General features: G+C 41.5%; 1 protein-coding gene across 2 annotated transcripts in view; it reads left to right on the plus strand.

The window, feature by feature from the left end:
- Positions 1 to 18,904, plus strand: part of LOC121286760 (docking protein 5-like) — a 517,742-nt gene extending 498,838 nt beyond the window's left edge. The window contains exon 9 of one of the 2 annotated variants that reach the window (XM_041203793.1): positions 17,474 to 18,904. In XM_041203793.1, the coding sequence (XP_041059727.1) occupies positions 17,474 to 17,538 (65 nt within the window). In that variant the 3' untranslated portion in view covers positions 17,539 to 18,904. The remainder of the gene's footprint in view (positions 1 to 17,473) is intronic. The other variant, XM_041203794.1, reaches the window with a different exon arrangement.
- Positions 18,905 to 22,510: the final 3,606 nt, after the last annotated feature.

Raw genomic sequence — 22,510 nt, forward strand, 5'->3', positions numbered from 1 at the left:
TGTTTGGGACGAACAGCATTCGTAGATGGTAACCTTACTTGCTTCTGGACTCCATCCAAAGACAGTCACTTTTTAATTTAACTTTGTTAAGGTAGCTTTAGTTCATTTTTTTTTTGTACTAAGACAATCAAAGATTCTGGTGTAGTGTGGCCGAGTTGTGCTATTAATGGTAGAGTTGACCCGCAGGCACTTCTTGGGTGGAAACAAAGTTTATTTACAATATACTCAGCAGCAACTACATGTGTGCTTTCAAGTCCAACTCTATCTCTGCATTGATGGCTGAGGTAGCCCGTGCTACTCTCCTATTGGTTACTACAGATCACGTGATTTTTTCTAACAAGCATTATTATTAAAGATACATTATACACTAAATAAAACCATAATTACTACAGATTCAGTAAATATCAGCTAGTTTCATGAGTTAGGAACTAGTCCATATGAACAATCACTTCTCCTTGGACATAAGTCTCATAACCACTGCTGATAGCTGGATATTCAACTTGTCTGTTGGGAAAATTGAGTCAGATATTTTTAAGGACTGAAATAATGCAGGAACCACCTTGTATGGAAACAGGATAATTTTCATGGGAGTTATTTGATGTCTGTAAAAAGCATGGAAGCATGTTTCTGTCACGATGTATATTTTACTATGTCTGGAGAAAAAATGGTTGATGAAGCCATATGATGAGGCCTGCGGTTCTCTCAGGCATGAGGGCCACCTAATAAAAAAGACTCTGATGACTTCAGCAATGGCCAAACACAGGGGCAGAACAGGCACAGGCTGTCGCACAACTAAATTTGTCATCGTTGCACCCAGTTTATGACTATGAATCATACAAATCAATGCTGAAATTCTCCTCAGAGGTTTCTAGATTATCACAGATGCTTTGGTCATTAAAACTAGTGCTAACAATATCACACCACTAGATCTTAGCTCACAAGAGTCACTGTCTTCTTCTTTGTGAGTTCTCTGCCTGAAGGTGATTATTCACTGAACCACAGCAAATTGCTATGACTTTTACGGGTACAGCAAGAAGGCGGGCCCTGAATCTACTTCACTCAGAATGGGGGTCAAATCCCATGCTGTTAGCACTAATCTGAACCACATGCTAGCCATCTAGCCAACTGAATTTAATAAATAAATGTCATAGTTATTTACTGTCATAATGCGCTAAAATGATAGCACTGAATCTTTTGATCAGGTCTTAGCCCCATCCTCACAAATAAGAGGAACAGATACAGAGTAATTCTCTCTGCTTACATAGTTCCCAGTCCAATCTTAAAAGAGTAGACCGTGCTGTGTGACTTTTTTTTATTTCTGTCATCAGTCATTTTTATGGCTTATTTGAGTAAGGCTGGCAACAAGAGCTAAATTATGGGCAGTATTATTTTGTGGGATTTTACCTAATAGGAATTGTCAGTGCCTAGAAACCCTTACAGAACAGGGAGATATATTCTTAATCACAGCCATTTAGCCTAGATTCTAAGACAGCTCACAGAGCTGCGTGTTTATGGTGAAACCTGTTAAACTAAGACCCTCCCCATCCATCACTATTAGTTACCTGCACACTGAAAGACGAACTTTCTAACAGCCTCCTTGGAGGGCATGCTTTCTTTGCACATAATGAGTCTGAAAACCATATTTGAATATTGCTTCTATGAAATCTATTTTATGTAAAATACCTCAGTTGTAACTATAACAGAAAGTCTGTATATAAGTGAGACTGTTCTGTCTCATTGTATTAAATTTATGTAGAAAATTACCAGCAAGTTACTGCAGGGCTCTTCCCGCTTCTCTTTGATTTAATGGATGTAATGAATACAGAAGCGCTGAAAGTCCTTCGTCTTTGGAGCCATTCCTATTTAATGTTCCAAAATAAATAGATTGGACAGGCTCGTTGGTAAAGGTGTAGATTCTATTTCATTTAAGTGTCCTCTTAAATCTTTGTCTATTCAGCAGCATCAGACCTTGAGGTGCCTTTGAATACAAATTCAAAAATGATTTCACACTGTATTTATGTAACTTTTTGATTATCCTCAGTTTTATTAATCTATTTCTCTATTTTAAGTACCATGGAGTGTCATAACAAAAATATATCCTCATATATTTATTTTGGTGTGTGTCGCGATGCCATTGCTCTGCTCTTATCTTCTAACATGGATATGGTTATTTTGATGTTCATCCAAATATGAAAATACCCTCCTTCCCTTAAATGTAAATGTCAGTGATATCCTTGATTTGGATGTGCAACAAGAATTTTCTTTCTCTCGCTGAACCTATAAAATATCTCCAAGCACGTGTACTTTACATACAAGAAAACTTTTCACTCATCTATTTAAAAATTGGATAAGGCTCATAAAACAGGCCTGGGGATTGCAAAGTGCAATTAATTTGACCCCATTTGTGACGATGAAGGCACAAACTTTGTGGCACTTGCTTATTATAATTGAGGCTGGCAACAAGAGCTAAATTATGGGCAGTATTATTTTGTGGGATTTTACCTAATAGGAATTGTCAGTGCCTAGAAACCCTTACAGAACTGGGAGATATATTCTTAATCACAGCCATTTAGCCTAGATTCTAAGACAGCTCACAGAGCTGCGTGTTTATGGTGAAACCTGTTAAACTAAGACCCTCCCCACCCATCACTATTAGTTACCTGCACACTGAAAGACGAACTTTCTAACAGCCTCCTTGGAGGGCGTGCTTAGCAGGCTGGTGAGCGGCTAGCTACCTGAGTAGGGGCAGAATATCGTGAGAGGCTAGCAGAAGTTCAAGCTAGCCTGAACTAGTTAAAGCCACCCTGCACCCCTTAAAGGAGGGGTGCAGTTTGTCTGCAGCGGGTGCTGGAATTCATTGCACAAGTGGTTTTGAACTGGGAAGGACAGAGGAATGGTGCAACATGACAGACAGTGGGTTCCAATATTCTCTGACGCTGCACTGGAGGCGTTGGTGAAGGAGCTGGTAATGTGTCCTTCGGACGCCAGCCAACTCTGAGAAGGCAATGGGTGTAGGTAGCCATGCAAGTCAGTGATAGCAGTTTAGCCCTGAAAACACAGAAAAGTACAGAAAGAAATTCTATGACCTCACAAAAGTGGTCACGGTCAGTGAACGTTTCTTCATATGCCATACCCCACCAACTGCCCTACTACCAACTGCCATACCAAATTCCATAGCCCTATCACAGACCTAACACAAAGTTCTGTCAATCACGACTCACACCTAACGTTGATAGTTTCACTTCACCCTCACACACTTAGCACTGCTGTGAGCCTTAAACACACTTCTCATGGCACCAGCCTTTCAACCATGACAGCCGCATCATCCAAACACATTGCATCACATTCAATGCAATGTTCTCTTGCAGATAACAAAAGACAGCAGCATCTAACTGGAAGGGTCCAGACATGACTGCATGTCCTCATCCCAGGGGAAGAGATGGTGCTTTCTGTCTTTGGAGTGGCATGAGTGAGTCTGTGGTCAGCAACAGGGCTGAAAGGATGCTCATACTCAATCCTCTTCCTCACATCCTACTTCCTCCTCATCATTCAATTAAGCTACAGATTGGATAAACATACATCTCCTTCTTTTCTGCCCCCCCTCATCTGAGCACTCCTCTTGTGCCTTTCTCCTTTCAAATGCCTAAAGGCTGCCACTTGGTCCTGCAAAGGTGGAAGAACAGGGAGACAGTGATGACGAAGAGGCACCTTCACTTGCTCTCGTACTTGCAGCCACTAACTCAAACACTGTCTTCTTTAGAGGATAGCATAGAAATGGGATATACACGTGATAAGACACTAAGTACATGGACTACAACCAGTGCAAAGGTAAAGGATAGCACAGGTGCCGGCTTGCTGGAGGATGCAGCCACATAGGAGTTCTGTTGCAGGGGATGCAGATTAGAACTTCAGTGATGGAGCATACAGGAAGAGGTTGCTGGACAAGCATGCAGAAATGCGTTGGCAGACTTGCCAGAATGCCTGCGGTCACTGTCAAGGAGCATGGTGGAATCTGGCACCAACCTTGCACATGATTTGGCACAGGGCTTGAAGCTCATCCTTTCCAGCATGGATGTGGTGGTCAATGCCATGTGAACACTTGCTGACCAACTGCGATGCAGCATCTCAGCTTCCATTGCAGGACAAGTAAAAGCCTTCCACCATTTGTGTGTTGCAGCAGATGGATCTCAGATGGATGTCATGCAAGGTCAGCTTTTTGCCATGAAGATTAGAATGCTGCCATCAGAACTGAGGATACCAATACTCAAAAGGATTGTCCAGCAATCTAGTAATCTGTCCTCCAGATGAATACTAGGATTGCTGCGGCTCTGCCTGGGAGGAGTGGTTTTGTAGTGCCCAAACCTGCTGTCCTCTCTCAGGATTTGTCCTCTTAACACTGACACTCTGCCAGTGTTCTTGTTGCCTGTAACCCAATCAGCCCATGTCTCGGTGCCTTCTAGGGCCAGCTAGAGCTTCTCAAGGTTGTCCTGTAAGATTATATCTGCACTCTCACCAACTGAAAGTCAACAGCCTTATGCTGCATCCACTGGGACACCACTGCATAGAACACTAAGCTAGGCAAAGGCAGATTGCAGACTAGCACTAAGGGGAATGCACAAAGGGGATTTATTAACATTGGTTAAAAAAGTGGATAATTTGTCCCATCAAATTGGCTTGAAACGTTTGTTTTCTTTCATTTCAATAGCGTGGTCAAGGGACTCTGTGACGGTCGATAACAGTGTGAAGCATGGGACTGCCGAATGGGGAATTGAGTTTATGTTCACTGGTACCACAGTTGGATGAGCCGATCATGGTGAGATTGGCCAAAAAGGGCTTGTGTTGGTTATCTCCTCCCTTCCTCCTGCTCCCCACATATACTTGCTGGCAAAGACTATGCCCTCATGATGGCAAGACTGTGCAGGATGCAGCAGACCATGATGAATCACAACATTCCCTGTGGACTATTGCTTGGCTCCTCCAGACTGGTGCAGGCAGCAGAAGCATCGCTTCAGCAACTCATTGTGCCTGGCAGCATGACTCTCATTGTTTTCATGATGCCCAGGTGTGCTTGTGGTCATGAGCCAGGTGGTCAGCAGATAGCCCTTGTCACTCAAATAGCCACTATCAGGTTTCTCAAGGTAACTCATAAGCTGATGATACAGCAGACTGGCAAAGAATAAAAGGCATCATGGCTCGTCAGGATATCAGGCATTCACCTGTATGGTACAACAGCAACTGTACATTCAGGGAGTGGAACCCTTTGCAGTTCTGGTACATCTTTACATTTAGGTGTGGCTCCTGAAAAGTAACGTTCGTGCAGTCAGTGGTGCCCTGTACCGTGGGCAAGCCCACTATCCTGGCAAAACCACACGTGAGCTATGCCTGCTTCTCGAGAAAGACAGGATGCTTCCGAAATTTCAGAAATATTGTCAAACATATGGTATGAGAAAAGGGCAGAAATGATGACTTGAAAATGGGGACTGACTACAAATATATATATATATGTATTTATATATGTATATATTCTGCTGTCCTTGATTCCAACAAGACAATGATTTTCTGTTCTACTTTTTCATTGTATACCACAAGATTCCCTGACTGTTTGCTAGTAGGTAATTGGTCAGCTTTCCATCTGTCCCTGTTGATTAACATTTTCTTTTTGGGAGGGAAGGGAAACTATTTGTGAGCACCCATATGAGCACCAGATGTCCAAGTCTTCAACTGCTTCCAGGCAAAATCCAAACATGGATATGAAGATAGAACAGTGTATAACTGTGATAACTGTCAATAACATGCATGGAGCTGAACTTTGCCTTCTCTTCCTTGCTTTCTCCAGACTATTCTGGAGAATGTTATATACCAGCTTCCCCTTCCCCGGAGATTATTCAAAGCATAATTTCACCAATGTATAATCCAGTCCATCGAAATTGTTATATGTGCTTTCATAAAGCTACAACTTCTGATGAGAAGAAACGATCTGTTCATTGAAGAGCTAGATGAAGGACAATCCTAGTTGTACCACCAAGGTTGAAAAGAGGAACAGATATGATTAAATAATTCAAGAAGCGTGGGTTTGGTGGTACCGAGCTCAGGTTTGTAGAAGAATTGAAGGCTGACAAAACTAAGATAATAGAGATCATCAAAATAATCAGTCTTAAAATATCTCCAGAATTTAACATGTTTTTTTATGAATGTGTAGACATATCTTGGTTTATATCTGAAGTATATGTTCCTTTGTTAAGATAATTTATTTGAAAGTAACACAATGGGCAGGATTTTACGCATTGGCGAGCAGGGGCAGGGCCCGCTCCCCAATGCGTAAAATGACGTGCGGTGACGTCGGGCGGAATTCCCAATGTCACCGCGCCCCATTTAAATTTTCAGGCAGGCGGGGGCGCAGCAAAATCAGCTGCGCGCCCATCGACCAGTCAATGGCCAATTGAGGCTATTGACAGAGTCAATTAAGTAATGAAAGGACCAGCCTGTCCAACCTTAAGGTTGGCGGGCAGGCCTGGAGCCCTGGCGCGAATTAGAAAAAACATGAAACCTCATCCGCGGGTAACTTACGTGCATCCCTGACTTGCAGCAAATGTTCTTTCTGTACATTATACAAACATATGCACAAGAGTTTTCAGAACCAAGTGCCACACGTTTTACCAAGCAGAAACTCTCTTTTGAATCAGGGCTATATTTATGACATGTGACTGTGCTGAGCTGCACAAAACATCCTTAGGCAATGTGATAGAGAATGAAATAAAATATAATTAAACCTGAAACATTGGGCTGGATTTAATGAGAGCGATGGGGGTCTTGCCCACTGGTTAAAAGGCCGGCGAGACCCGCATGTCATCTCATTTTCGGGAAAGCCTGCAGCATCATGTGCAACTCAGGCAATTAACTGGACAGTGGCAGGCCTTCCCCAGGATTCAGGACACGGGGGCCGAAGTCCCACCCATCAAGAGCTGCCTGCCAATTAAAGGCCAGCAGCTCTATTGAATAGCAGCACCACCAGGGAGGCAGTGGCTGCTGTATGACAACCGCCCGAGGCCCAAGATCATTGAGGGACACAGGACAAAGTGAGTGATGGCAGGGTGGAAGTGGTGGGGTGGATGCCGCAGGGTGGGGGCGGGTTAGATTGATCAGCAACAATGGGCATTAATTGCCAACTTAAAATGGCTCAATTGGCGGTAGGATGGGGAAGGCCATCCATGAACCTTCTTGCCACAGATTCAGTCAGGATAAAGACGGAAAGACAGCAGGGTTCCCACCCAACACCCTCCCAACAATTAAATGCCACCCTGCCCCCATACTCATTACATTAAATTTTACCCACTATCTCTGTTACTCCACAGATGCTACCAGGTTAGTTGAGTATTTCCAACGTTTTGTTTTTATTTCATATGTGCAGAAGTATTTTGCTTCTGTGAAAAAAGAATGAACTCAGATTAAAATATAACAAAATTTAACAACAAACTAAGCATTGATTTCTGTCAAAGTATGCATACCTTTTCAGTTTTCCTGATGTCAAATTTCTGTATTTGAAATCCCTGTGGAATTGGAAATGCTTCTGCACATTTTTGTTTAGTAAACCTAAGGTACCGTCTATATGGAATTTGACAGATGGGGACATCTTGTGGCTATAGAGAGAAAAATACCTATAATTGTACATTGGAGAAAAGGGTCTGCTGTTAAGTGCATTAAGGGGTATATATTTTATTCTCAGTTGAATGCTAGAACAATTTAAATATAATTTAAATAAACAATTAAGAGACTTCAGAATAATTAACTAGAAGCATGGGTGAATGGAAAGAGGAGGGGATGGCCAGAAATAGTAGATTAGATTTGCTGACCATTTACACTTATCTGCTTGGAAATATAGTTCAGTAAGTATTTTCAGATGTACAGATCTGATAATGGAATAAAACATGCTATATCCTAGGAAGTTTTGTTTCTCACAGTGCTTCAAAAACATATTCTATTTGGGGAAATCAAAGCCATGAGTCCAATTTATAACTCTGAAAGTAAATAGGTTTTCACGAGTTAAAATCTTGCCCAACATCTCCCATGAATCAGATCAGAAGGTAATATATGTATTTTTTTATTAATTCATGAGATGTGAGCTTCGCTGGCTGGGTCAGCACTTATTGCCCATCCCTAATTGCCCTTGAGCTGGTGGTGAGCTGCCTTCTTGAGCTGCTGCAGTCCATATGGTGTAGGTACACCCACAGTGCTGTTAGGAAGGGAGTTTCAGGATTTTGACCCAGCGATAGTGAAGGAACGGTGATATTTTTCCAAGTCAGGATGACGAGTGACTTGGAGGAGAACTTCCAGGTGGTGGTGTTCCCATCAATCTGCTGCCCTTGTCGTTGTGAATGCTAGTGGTTGGGCGTTTGGAAGGTGCTATCAAAGAAGCCTTGGTGAACTCCTGCAGTGCATCTTGTAGATGGTACACACTGCTGCTACCGTGCATTGGTGGTGGAGGGAGTGAATGTTTGTGGATGTGGTGCCAATCAAGCGGGTTGCTTTATCCTGGATGGTGTCCAGCTTCTTCAGTGTTGTGGTAGCTTCACTCATCCAGGCAAGTGGGGAGTATTCCATCACATTGCTGACTTGTGCCTTGTAGATGGTGGATAGGCTACAGGGAATCAGGAGGTGAGTTACTTGTCACATGATTCCTAGCCTCTGACCTGCTCTTGTAGCTACAGTATTTACATGGCTAGTCCAGTTCAGTTTCTGGTCAATGGTAACCCCCAGAATGTTGATAATGGCAGATTCACTGATGGTAATGTCATGGAACATCAAGGGACGATGGTTGGATTCTCTCATGTTGGAGATGATCATTGCCTGACACTTGTGTGGCTTGAATATTTCTTGCCACTTGTCAGCCCAAGCCTGGATCTTGTCCAGGTCTTGCTGCATTTGGACATAGACTACTTCAGTATCTGAGGAGTCGCAAATGGTGCTGAACATCATGCAATCATTAGCGAACATCCCCACTTCTGACCTTATGATAGAAGGAAGGTCATTCATGAAGTAGCTGAAGATGGTTGGGCCGAGGACACTATCCTGAGGAACTCATTCAGTGATGTCCTGCAGCTGAGATGACTGACCTGCGACAACCACAACCATCTTCCTTTGTGCTAGGTATGACTCGAAGCAGTGGAGAGTTTACCCCAATTCCCACTGACTCCAGTTTTGCTGCCACAGTCGGTCAAATGCGGCCTTGATGTCAAGGGCAGTCACTCTCACCTCACTTCGGGAGTTCAGCTCTTTTGTCCATGTTTAAACCAAGGCTGTAATGAGATTAAGAGTTGATTGGCCCTGGCAGAACCCAAACTGGTCGTCAGTGAGCAGGTTATTGCTAAGCAGGTGGTGCTTGATAGCACTGTTGATGACCTCTTCCATTACTTTACTGATAGATTGAGAGTAGACAATGGAGCAGTAATTGGTCGGGTTGGATTTGTCCTACTTTTTGTGTACAGGACACATCTGGGCCATTTTCCACATAACCAGGTAGATGCCAGTGTTGTAGCTGTACTGGAACAGCTTGGCTAGGGGCACGGCAAGTTCTGGAGCATAAGTCTTCAGTATTATTGGCGAAATGTTGTCAGGGCCTATAGCCTTTGCAGTATCCAGTCCCTTCAGCCATTTTTTGATATCACGTGGAGTGAATCGAATTGGCTGAAGACTGGGGACTGGGGACCTCTGGAGGAAGCCAAGATGGATCATCCACTCGGCACGTCTGGATGAAGATTGTTACGAATGCTTCAGCCTTACCTTTTGCACTGATGTGCTGGGCTCCTCCATCATTGAGCATGGGGATATTTGTGGAGCCTCCTCCTCCAGTGAGTTGTTTAATTGTCCACCATCATTCATGACTGGATGTGGCAGGACTGCAGAGATTGATTCGTTGGTTGTGGGATCGCTTAGCTCTGTCTATCACTTGCTGCTTGTGCTGTTTGGCACACAAGTAGTCTTGTGTTATAGTATTACCAAATTGACACCTCATTTTTATGTATGCCTGGTGCTGCTCCTAGCATGCCCTCCTGCACTCTTCATTGAACCAGGGTTGATCCCCTGGCTTGATGGTAATGGTAGAGTAATGGTAGATAACATGATAAACTTTCAATTAAGTCTGCATTGAAGCTGTTGTTTGATTTATTTTGTAAAACAGAGTTCAGTTTTAATGAATCAGTCCATTGTTATAGAATTTGGAAGAGATGAGGCAAGCATTTTCTTAGAGCAAGGTTGATGAAATTCAAACCACTTAATGAAGAAGGCAAAGGTACTTCTGGTGAGCTTGTTAATACAAATAATTGAACTTAATAATATATATACTTATCCAAGACTAAACGATTCAAAATGCCATCATGAGCAAAACTGCAATATATTGAAGTTCTGTTTCCAGAGATACCTTGAGGCATTAGTTTGCTACAAAGTCAGAGAAGAATAAATTTAAACCTGGCCCCTGTTCCACTTAACTGATCAGAGGGACAGACAAAACTATCTCTCAATGCTACTGTCTGTGTTTTTTTGAAATTTTTGACATTGTTTAGTAATTGGTAATGGCAAGTATATTTAAAAAGAAAACAAATATAATCTTAAAACCTATTCAGTAAGCAAAGGACTAGCTAAAATATTTCATGTATTCTTCAGAATGACAGTGCTGTCGATGGTGCACAAGCAATACTGTGAGGCTTAAATATTGTCAATTTTTCTAACTTTATTGGAATCAGTATGTCTTTTAAGTGCTATGTCTGAATTACAGTATTACACATGTCAGCATATGACTTATGAGCTGCGTTCTCTGAGATGCCCCAAAGTGTTAATTATAACAGTGTCACAACTATCCACTAATATATTGCTTTTTATCATCTTTGATCAGTCAGTTACTTGTAGATTCTTCTTCAAGAGCAGTAACATTTACCCAGGTTTCTCATCAAACTTCCTCCAGTAACATATCCAGCTTCTTTATTTTAAAACAGTATAAATACACACAATGTCATTTCTTGAATGTTTGTATCTTGCCCTTGGTATGGATAAAATAATGTTAACGGCATGCTGTAGTAATTATGGATTTATTTAGTGCAATGTACCTTTAAGAATAATACTTTCAGGCAAGATCACATGATCTGTAGTAGCCAATAGGAGAGTAGCGCAGGCTACCTCAGCAGTCAATGTAAAGATAGAGTTGGAGTTGAAAGCACACATGTTGTTGCTGCTGAGTATATTGTAAATAAATTTGAAGTTTCGACCCAAGAAGTGTCTGTAGATCAACTCTATCATTAATGGTATAACTCAGCCACCCTACAACAAACTGGCGTCGAGGGTGAAACAGGATTGAACAGAAGAGATTAAGTTAAAACAAAATCAGCGCTGTGCCTCACCCAGTGATTGTAAGTAGCAAGCTCCATTAGAATTGAAGAAGTTATCCCCTCTCAAAATGCCACAATTTGGGAGAATTGATCCTTTTGAATTGGCAAAAGGGAATTGGTCTCAATACATAGAACGGCTCATGTTATTTTTTCAAGTGAATGAGATTATGGAGGAAGAGAAGAGGTGAGCGATCTTCTTGAATATTTGTGGGAGAAAAACCTACAGTCTGATTCGAAGTGTGATGGCACCCAATGCCCCAGATTCAAAGAATTTTGATGAACTGGTGGACCTCATAAAGAATCACTTTCAACCCAAGCCCTCAGTCATGATGCAGAGGTTCAGTTTTAATTCATGAAATAGAGCCCTGGGTGAGACAATTGCTTGCTACGTTGCAGATTTGAAACAGCTAATGGAACATTGTGAGTTCGGTACGACTCTGAATGACATGCTCAGGTAGTTTAGTGTGTGGTGTGAAAGAGGAAACTATTCTGAAAAGATTAATGTCTGAAGTGAGTCTGGATTTCAAGAAGGCGCTAGAAATAGCGCTGGCCATGGAAAGTACAGTAAGAGATTTAAAAGCAATACAGGGTGCGCAAAATGATGCTGTCCTCCATAACAGGCCAGAAATCTCAGCCGAAAGTGGCACAAAAAAGCGAGACTTTGCTGAGAAGTGGGAAACAGTCCCCGCTAGCCGAAGAATAAAGAAAATAACTTGGTAGTGAAATTGAAGAATAATTTTAATAGAGGTGGAAACAATCAGTCTTTTAACAATTGGCAGTTTTAAAAAATTGAATGCTACTATTGTCATAGATATGGACATAATGAAGCAATGCAAGGAATGATTCAAAAAGGCTTGTAAATAAAAGAAGAAGCTCAATTAAATCTACAATGTAGAAGAGCTCGAAACAACAAATTCAGACAGTTACTCATTGTTTAATCTGAAAGTTGGAGAGACAGAACCAAAATGTGACACAGTGAAAGTAAATGGCAAACCTGTTAGAAGGGAAGTGGATGCAGGAGCTTCCACTACAGTAATTGGGGAACATACCTTCAGATATTTGAATAATGGTGAACATCAACTAAGTTTAGAAGAAACAGCCGCCAAACTAAAAACATACAGGGGTGAAAACATTCAAGTAAAAGGCATAAGCAGAGTAACTGTCCATTATGGAAGCCAATTGGAAAAGCTACCAGTGTTAGTATTGAGAGGCAGAGTGATCCTCTGCCTTCCAGGGCGAAATTGGCTAAGGGAAATCAACCTTGATTGGTCACTGGGATTCTAAAATAAGGCTGGAAGAATTCCTGTTTTGAAAAAGTTATGTGTAAGGACTCAAAAACCTGAAGAAATGCAGGCTGTCTTAAGCGAAAACATGGAAGAACAGCAGAAGAAACTTGAAGAGACCCTGCTTGATGACAGAGTTTGAGATGAGGTGAGAAGCCTTTGCAGGAAAAAAGAAAACCTGTTTAAAGACCATCACACACTGCAAGATTCCCTCAGGTCAAAGTTTGTACCTCTGGAACAATATGAAGAGAAACAGAAAGAATTCAGCATTTCTCTCTACAACTGAAGAATGAGTTGGCAAAGAAGACACAACAATGTTCAATTTTGCATGAGGGAGCAAACAAATATAAAAAAGAGATAGAAGAGCTGAAGAATCTGCTAAATGAAGCCAAAGAGGCTTGGAAGCAAAAGTCGCAGAATTCCCCAAGACGCAGACAGATAATGAAATTTTGGGAGACTCAGCCACTGAGCTCAGACAAGTTGAGCCGGCATCTGAGAAAAGTCTGGCCAATAGTGAAGTCAAAAAGAAGGCCAAGATTAAAGTCTGTGCTAGAAAGAAGAAGGCTTGTAGAAAGAAGATACAGAAATACTAATAGGGCTTTAATTCTGGCAGCAGACAATTACACTTTTGTACATTGGCCTGGTAATCAAATCACAAACGCCAATGCCCTTAGTCCTTTGACTTTGCAGGAAAATGATGAGCATGTCCCAGTTCCACAGGAACTTGTTTTATTGTTAAATTTCTTAAATTCCTCACCAGTATGGGCTCAACAGATCAGAGACTGGACAAGTCGGGACCCAGTCCTATCTCAGGTACGAGAACAGGTGTGATATGGTTGGTCACAGGAGCCCACATCTGACGAAACAAAACTGTACTTCAACAGAAGACATGAAATAACCAGTCGGTATGGCATCTTATTGTGGGGAGCATGAGTGATAGCTCCCCAAAAGGCAAGAGAACTGCTTTTATTTGAACTGCACAGTGCCCATCCAGGAATTTCACAAATGAAGATCATAACATGGCCTGGGATGGATGGTGGAATACAGAGTTTAGTAAAGTACTGTGTGCAATGTCAGCAACTGCAAAAGTTGCCAGTGGCAGCTCCTTTACACACATGGGTGTGGCCAGGTAGACCCTGGGTGCAGTTACACATTGAATAAGTTGGACCTTTCCTGGGAACAATGTTTCTGCTCAGTTTGATGCCCATTCAAAATGGTTGGGCAAATGGTTGGTGAAGTCTCCAATGTTGGCCGCTAAAATTGAGAACTATGCCAGAGTTTGCCATTCATGGAGTACCAGAAGTACTTCCGATAATGGCACGGCATTTACGAGTGCTGAGTTTCCATGGTTTATCAGCCTCAATGGTATCACTCATGAAAACTGCACCATACCACCCTTCCTCAAACGAACTGGCTGAAAGGGTGGTTCAAACATTCACAACAGGCATGAAAATGCTAACTGACGATTCTTCGGCAACCATGCTTTCTTTTTCATTACAGGACTACCCCTCCTATAACAACAGGTGTCACACCTGCAGAGGTATTGTTGAAATGTCATCTCAGGACGAAATTGAGCTTAATAATGCCAAATTTAGAGGGGAAGGAGGAAAGGAGTCAGGGAAGCCAGAAAACTAGGCATGACCAGCATAGTTGTGAGAGGAATTTTATCGTGGGAGAGCCGGTATACATGAAAAATTTCGGGGAAGGACCAAAGTGGTTTCCGGGTGAAATGAGTGTGGTGACTGGACCTCTATCTTACCACGTGGAGACCGGATCACCCATAAATATGTGGACCATTTAAGGAAGAGAGAGGCAAATCATCAAGATATGGCTCCGCCAATGATCATGACCGGATCTGTTGAGGATTCTACACCCAGGACTGACATGCCTGATATTCCTGTAAGAGTTGAGGATACAGAACTGCAAGTGCCAACCGAAGCACCTGATGTTCAGGCAACTCTGGAAAAGGAATTTCCTGACAAAGAATCTGAAGTTGTGGAACTGTGACATTCCACACCTACCAGGAAACCACCTGAAAGTCTGAACTTGTAAATTCCTTACGCAGTTTAAATATTATGTTATCTTGAAAAATATGTACTTGTAAATATAATATGTATAGCCAAATAAATGGGGGAGGAATGTAGTAATGTAGGTTTTATTTATTGTGTGATGTGCCTTTAAGAATAATACTTGTCAGGCAAGATCACATGATCTGTAGTAACCAATAGGAAAGTAGTGCGGGCTACCTCAGCAGTCAGTGTAGAGATAAAGTTGGAGTTGAAAACACATGTGTAGTTCCTGCTGAGTATATTGTAAATAAACTTAAAGTTTTCACGCAAGAAGTGTCTGCAGATCATTAATAGTACAACTCGGCCACCCTACAACATACGCCAAATTACAGCTAACAAGCTGGTTTCGATGTTAAAGACTTATTATGACTTTTTGCTTGAACTTTCTATTTCTTTCCAGTTTCCAGATGTTCTGAGCCAGGCTCATTGGCCAACTGAGACTGAGAGGGAAGGTGAACAACCTGCTCCAGGACTTCACCACTACCACTGTTGAGTTGGCTTTCAGGACATGAGGAAAATTGGTTTAGAGACAAGTCTGCCTTTAATTTTGTCTCCTCTCTACGGGTGTGGGCATACAGGTTTCCAAGGTGGGCGGGCTCCAATTTGCCTGCCACGCTGTCACTTCGCCGCTTCATCACGCCGAACACTACATTTAAGGTACAGCCGCACTCAGCTTCCAGCCCAGAACTGCAGCAAAGAAGACATGGCCCCAAAAGGCAAGAAGACTGCAGCCCTCGAGTACCTTTTGGATAATATGAAAGCCTGCTGTGACGTCCTATATCCCTGCTCTGGCTGCAGGAGGGGCAGCAGCATTACCACTCTGGATTAGTAGGCGATGGCAGTGGTGATCAGTGCTAGTGCTGCACTGAAGAGGTTGGCCAACCAATGTAGATAGAGGATGAGTGATGTCATCCATGCAGCCAGGGTATGGCAACCATCTCAGCACTCTGAACTCTCACACTCAAGCCCATCACACATTCACTGGCATCTCACTCACTGCCAGCTCAAGGAACATCGCCACCCATTCCTACACACACACCCTCACATGTCCATTTGGCCTCATCTCCTCTGGAGACTGCCTCTTCAGCCTTCACCATCTTGAGGCCACTTGCACAGATCAAAATGTGCCCTCACATACACTCTGGGTTACCCTCCTTCCCCAATACAGCCCTTATCCTGCAGTCTCTTCCCTTGCCTGAGGCCACTTCTTCCCCCTGCACCCCCCTGCGCCCCCCAAGCAAGAACTTGCCCTGCAGCTGTTGAAAACCCACCCACATATGACTGATCTGGTAGATAGAGACCTTACCCGTGAGCCCCTCTAAAAATCATGTGCTGCTGCCTGTGAAGCCTGGCGCTGATGACTGTGACTGCTGACCAAAGCAAGGTAGACCAACAAACCTTGAAGTCCCGAGCTAAGTGCAGCCCGTCAAGTGCACGCCTTATGTACGCTGTTGTGAAACACACCAGCATGTTTTCCCACCAACATAGGGTGAGTCCGGTGAGCTGGCCTTACAATGATATGCTGATGTATTGCAATGAGGTTCCCGATGTGCGATGGCAGAGAGCGTGGCCTGCCATCAGCGGGCGGAGTGGACAGTCATAAAACTAATTTTAGGCCTCCTCGCCATATTGTCCGCTCATGCCAGACCACGCCTGATGCCGGCAGGCATGGAAAATCCCAGTCTTTTTCCAGTGAATAACAGAGCAATGAAGCCCCAGTTTTGATTCTCAGTGCTGGATTAACTGTTTTTTGCTGGGTCAACAGTAAGCTTCAGTTTGGCTATGCATCCCTTTAGTAGGCAAGGAAAATTAACCAATACTTTTACTTCTGATCACCAGTCTGTTGAAAGTGTGTAAGTATAAGTGCATCAGATGCCAATAGTGTGGAGTACGTGAGCAATTATCACTTCTTTGACGTGTTGGAGAGTTTCCATTATCTGTGGGGCCAGACCGCAGTAAAGAAAATCGTCATGTGAATAGATTGCTGAGTTGCTATCAACTGATGTCATTAAGGAGAGGTGGTGGAGGGAAAAAATAAGTGCAGTACAGGCTAAGTGTTTTTGCTAGTTCATACCAAGGTGCAAAACACAGAGAGAGAAAAAATTAGTGTCTTCATTTATTATGGTCTTATTGTACCTGAGAATTGTCCAAACAACCTGCTTCTTCTCTGTGACTATTGAAAGCACAAAGTTCCTTGAAAAATATCTTGATAGGAGCTTATGGCCTGGTTATCACTCATAGTGACAAATGCTTTCTGCTCTTCTTATCGAACAAGTGTTTTTTACATGCCTATTAAAAGCCTCTCTGAAGATTTTCACCTGGAGGTATGAAGACTAAAGTTTTGACAGCACTTTATAAATTGCTTGTCTTCAATCACTGGAAATTGACTGAAGGAGTGGTGAAAATGCTGGGTTCTGCTTTGATAGGAACATGATTAGAATGTAAATGTTGACTGTGTGTTCCAAGTTATTTTGCCAACAATCAGCACAATTTTCCTGAATATATGTCCAAAGATTGAATGATGCTTTGTAGGTTAATAAATGAATTATGAAACAAAATGGACTGATATTAAAAAAGATTCTACCTTTGAAAAGATTCACATTTTGAAGCTGTAAGGGGAATTTAATATAAAGAGGATTCATTGATTATCCAATTTAATTCAAATTATGATTCATTCTATGGCTTTTTTGTTCTTGTCTATATTTAATTGTAAAATCAGTCTTTTTATTCCCCCCTTTATTCTTAGATGACTCATATCCACTGAGAATTCCTCGTGCAGAAACCATCCCCAGTTACAGCTCACAGCACTGACAAAAACTTCCAAAAGCTGGAACATTTTCTAATGGCTCTGCTTCGGACTGTGACACCAAACCTGCTCAATGAAACAAGCAAGAGGAACGCTGAGCGAAATGGACCGGGGTTTAAATGATATTTGCAATCCCTTTTCTTTTACATATTCACACTTCCTCTTCAAGAGTTGCAGTAACTCAAAGGGGAAGGAGGATTGAACTAAATGTACAGAAAGAAAGGTTTGCTTTTTCTAAAGGTTTGAGCTTGTGTTCCAAAATGTACAGCATCATTTCCAACCATGACAATCAAGTATTTTTGTTAAGCACTAAGATTCAAGACTGTGTTGATTTAGCAGCAGCATCACAAAATCGTTCTTTTGATTAACAATAAATTCATCACCTGCCATTGAACCATGGTACTGTACAGATATGTGGTTGGATATCTAGGTGCTGCTTACAGAGGATACAATTTTTCACTAACACGTGGATTCATTTTTAGGCTTTAGTAAGGTACAACTTATAATTTTGTGCATTTCCAGGTTTGTCCGAAGTATGCAAACTGCTCTGTATTACAACGGTGTTGCTTTGGCGTCTGTTACCGATTTTTTTTAAAGCACCACACAATTATCAATCCAAAAATGGAAAATGAGGAACAATCTCTGAGATTCAAGATTTTGCAAAGTGAATGGAAAGCACAAGTAAGTTGTAGTAACAGATATTTCACAGCATTTTATGCATTAGACCATAATCTTCAGTGGTTTTCAGAAAATTGTTCTGGATTTGGACTATTTCTATCATTTAATATCTTTGCTTTCAGGCATTAGTTGGTGGGTATTTGTTAAGACAAGATCTAGTGTGCTCAATAATTCAAAGTACTAGTGCCAGAATAAGGGAAATGAATATTCTAAATGTGGCACCCAAATTAACTGAGGTTACTGAACATGGGGAACCAAGACCACAGAATGCAAGATTCATTTGCTCTTATATATTGGATGTACCTTAATTACAATACAACTGATGCAATTTTTTGCTGGTAATTTAACTTTCAATTCCTTTCAGTTTTAGATGTATGATGTTCTGGTATGCTGGGATAAATACGTCATACATACGACATGCATACATCAAATACCAAACCCAGTTCTGATAGTCACTCTTATTCAAGCATTAACCTTTCGGATACCTGTGCTGCATACTCAAAATTTTTCATTTTAATTTCAGATTTCCAGTATTTATAGTTATTTCCTTTTAAGCACCAAGCAATTCCATTTGCTGTTCCTCTGGTCTCTCCTCTTGTCCTACATGGAACAAACCTGTTCACATTCCCCATGGCCCCTCATAAACACCATACCAACCCATGCCTAGCACTATTCCTCATGGCCCCTTATAGCCCCCATGCCAACATTTGATCTCCCTACCCATTACTCTTTTCCCTTGCACCCTCCTTACCAACTCCTGTATCCACCATGGCAAAACTCAGGAGCCATGCTGAGGTAAATTAAAATAAAATTCTAAGTAACTATTATAGACTTCACTATACAAAAAACACCATTAATAGAAGCCCATTCAATTAATTCAAATCCCTTCAAGTATTTAATCCATCATTACAACAAACAATTGCATCCAAATGCCCACACCAAAGATAGCTGATCACTTAATAACCTCTTTGAGCAGTCAATCAAACTATGAACTTAAGCCCCCCACTGTAATAATGGCAGTTTATGGAAGCAGTAAAGCAGTATTAGTAATATAATAATAGCCCTTAGGTTTATGTCAACAAACAGCTATTGAAACTGAAAGCACCATTTTTTTCAACCCAGAAACACAAGGCTGTTTCTTTTTTTCAAAGGGCAGGGAATTTAAATAGCTTCACAGCTTGACAGTTCCACAGACCTTCTCCACCTTTTATTAACATTTATGTCTATTCTTTAAAAAAATGTAAGTTACACACTGCAGACTGAGGACATAGTTCCACTGAAAATATGGTCTGTTTGAACTCAGCACTGAGTTAAAGTGGCCTTGTAGGGTTCGAGTTTCCCCATGTGTAAATCATATTCTGCCCTTTTCCCCAACTGGCAAAATTAGGATCTGTCGGAAATTGGGGCAGGTCTTCCAGATCCGAGGTACCAGCACCATTTCAGATAAGGCACAGAGTCCCCACAACTCTGCAAAAGTCTGGGCCAATATCTGGTAGTTGCTATTAATCCTCTTGATAGATCACTGGGGCTCCATTTGTTAATGGTTCCTTGTTTTGCTACCAGAACCCCTCCCCTGTATGATCATCTGTCACTGATGCTTGAAGCCTGACTGCAATTTTGCTAAGACACAGTTTGCAAATTGTTTTTTCTTGTCTTGTCCCACAAATTAGTAGAACTCACTGTTATGGGGGATGCAGGACTTAGAACTTCTCCACCATCTGTTAACTAGATGCTGATTAGTGTCATGGTTTGGCCTGTTCAGCAGTCGAACCAACAACTTGAGGTTTCCAGGAGATTATAGCTATAGTACATTGAGGCTTCGTACAAGGGGTTTTCAAAGGAGAAATATATTTATCAAAAAAAGAATAGGAATCACCTGTTATTTAATTTAGTGTGGAAATGTATAAAGAAAGACCAATAATATTTGATAAAAAGTGAAAATCTAGCAATCCTAGTACCAGGCAGTGAGATTATCTTTATGATGAGGGTCCCTAGAAATGTGATTTTAATAATTGATTGATTAGATCAAAATGGTTGGTGCTGCTCAATACAATTAAAAATTAACACTTCAAAAGCATATCTGTATTTGTTGTCATGCAAAAAAGCAGCAAAATGATGTTATGGCAATAAACCTTTTGAAGCAACAGCTCCAGGGATATAGTCTAACTGTCAATTACCTATTGAAGGAACAAACCCAATTTCCCTGCAAGTGAATTCTAAACACACAAATAAATACTCATTTCATATGCAGAACGTATCTAAGCAGTTACAGTTGACAGAATCTGCACTTATCAAGAGTAAGCTAAGCAGTTTCTGGCTGTCATCTGTAATCGGTGAGATTATTAGAAATGATATAACTTCCAGGGCCTGAATTTTCATCTGGGCTCAGGAAAACCCGACCTGCTAATTCTTATGGTTCGCAAAATGCCATGTGACCCACGTGACTTTTTTTGAGATTTTCATCTTTTCACACTGGCGTCAGGTTCACAATGCATTTTGCAAGCACCGATGGAGTGCACATAGGTGCGGTTGCAGGCTGATTAGAAGACCCGCTTCAATCATCCAACACAGCAGCCCAGAATCCAATGTAATATCCCCTATTCCTCACCCGTCACCCTGCTCAACCTTCCACCCTCCCCTATGCCATCTGACATTCCCCATGCCACCATATGCCACCTCAAATCCCCCCATGCCAACCCATGCCCCTTCACATTCCCCCAGACCACCTCTATTCCCCTACGTATCCTCCATATGCAGTATGTACTACGTATGATTCTCAGAATCATGCAATGGGAATTATTTTAAAAGCATTGGAAAACCATTCAACCTCTAACAATCTAAGAAAGCCCTGAATTCAAACTCACTATCATTGATACAGGACCAAAAAATCTGTGGGAAAAAATAAAGTTGTAACTCTTTAACTGCCAATTAGATTTGTAAACAAATAAGTATCAACATCAAATACATATTCTGTTCTTATAGGCTTGTAAAACTTTCAATAGTTCTTAGATCAATCAGATCACCTGCTGAGCTGAAGCTTTTGGAACCCTGCAAACATTTTAAATGGAGCAGCTGTCATAAAAAAACCTTCCCGTTCCACTAACAATACAGATATCTGTTTCCATTTCAAAGCAATCTACCTATAGAAGTGGTTAAAAAAATACAGCTAGATCTGCCAATCAAATTAATTCAAAGCACAAAAACTTGATGGCAGAGGACATTTCTTTAACTTTTTTTTTATAAATTATGGTACTTTCTCCATTGGAGAAATACTGCAATGAATGTAATAGATTATTACAATAAGTCAAGTAATAGTGATATTTGAAGGTGTCAAAATATTTTAGACTTACCTTTCAGAGTGCCCCGGGTCCTCAGCAGTCTTTCCCTTTTCCACACAAACTCTCAGACCTGGCATGCATTTAATGAGCTTCCAAAACCCTGCACCATTGGATGAAAATGGTGTGTGGGAGGAAATTCAATTTTTTCATCTGCCATTTAAAATGGGGAACTGTTTTCAATGAAGGCAGGTGGCATTTTGTACATTAAGTATTCCTGACTTACAAAAAGCCCAGAGGCAAGTGGCACAGGGTTGGAAATGTGGACGAAAATTGGATTTCCTCCAAATAAAATCAAAATGTGGCCATTTGTGCATCAAAACACACCTCTACACGCAGATGAAAATTCAACCCCCATGACTCTAGGGGAACAGTGATTCAATTCAACTTCTTCAAATTTAGTATACTGTGTTCACTGCTCATAACGTGTTCTCGCCTACATTGGGGGAAACCATATGCAGGCTGGGTGACTGCTTTTTGGAACACCTCTGTTCAGTCTGCAAAGGGTGATCCTGAACTTCCAGAAGCTTATCATTTTAATTGTCCATCTTGCTCCCATGCTGACATTTCTGTCCTTGGTCTGCTGCAATGTTTCAATGCAAGCTCAACAAACAACAACTTATCTTCCGATATGGCACTCAACAGCCTTGTGGCTTCAGCACTAAGTTCAACAATTTTAGTTCATAATTTCTGTCCCCATGTTATTTTGATTTTCTTTGCTCATTTATTTCTTGTTTCTTTCTTATTTTCTTGACTTTGCTTTCAGGTGACAGTTATTCATGATCCTGCCATTCACATCTCTCCTGGACACACAGTTTCTTTATTCTTAGTGTTACCACTATATTTGCCTTATACAGTTAAACATTTTGTAATTTAATTGCTCCTGGCCTCCTCCCTGTCACAGACCTTCCATTCTTTAATCCCCTATGCCCTTTCACTCACTCAAAACCTATTACATTTCTAA

The sequence above is a fragment of the Carcharodon carcharias genome, chromosome 14, assembly GCF_017639515.1.
Source record: "Carcharodon carcharias isolate sCarCar2 chromosome 14, sCarCar2.pri, whole genome shotgun sequence".
Taxonomy (NCBI): domain Eukaryota; kingdom Metazoa; phylum Chordata; class Chondrichthyes; order Lamniformes; family Lamnidae; genus Carcharodon; species Carcharodon carcharias.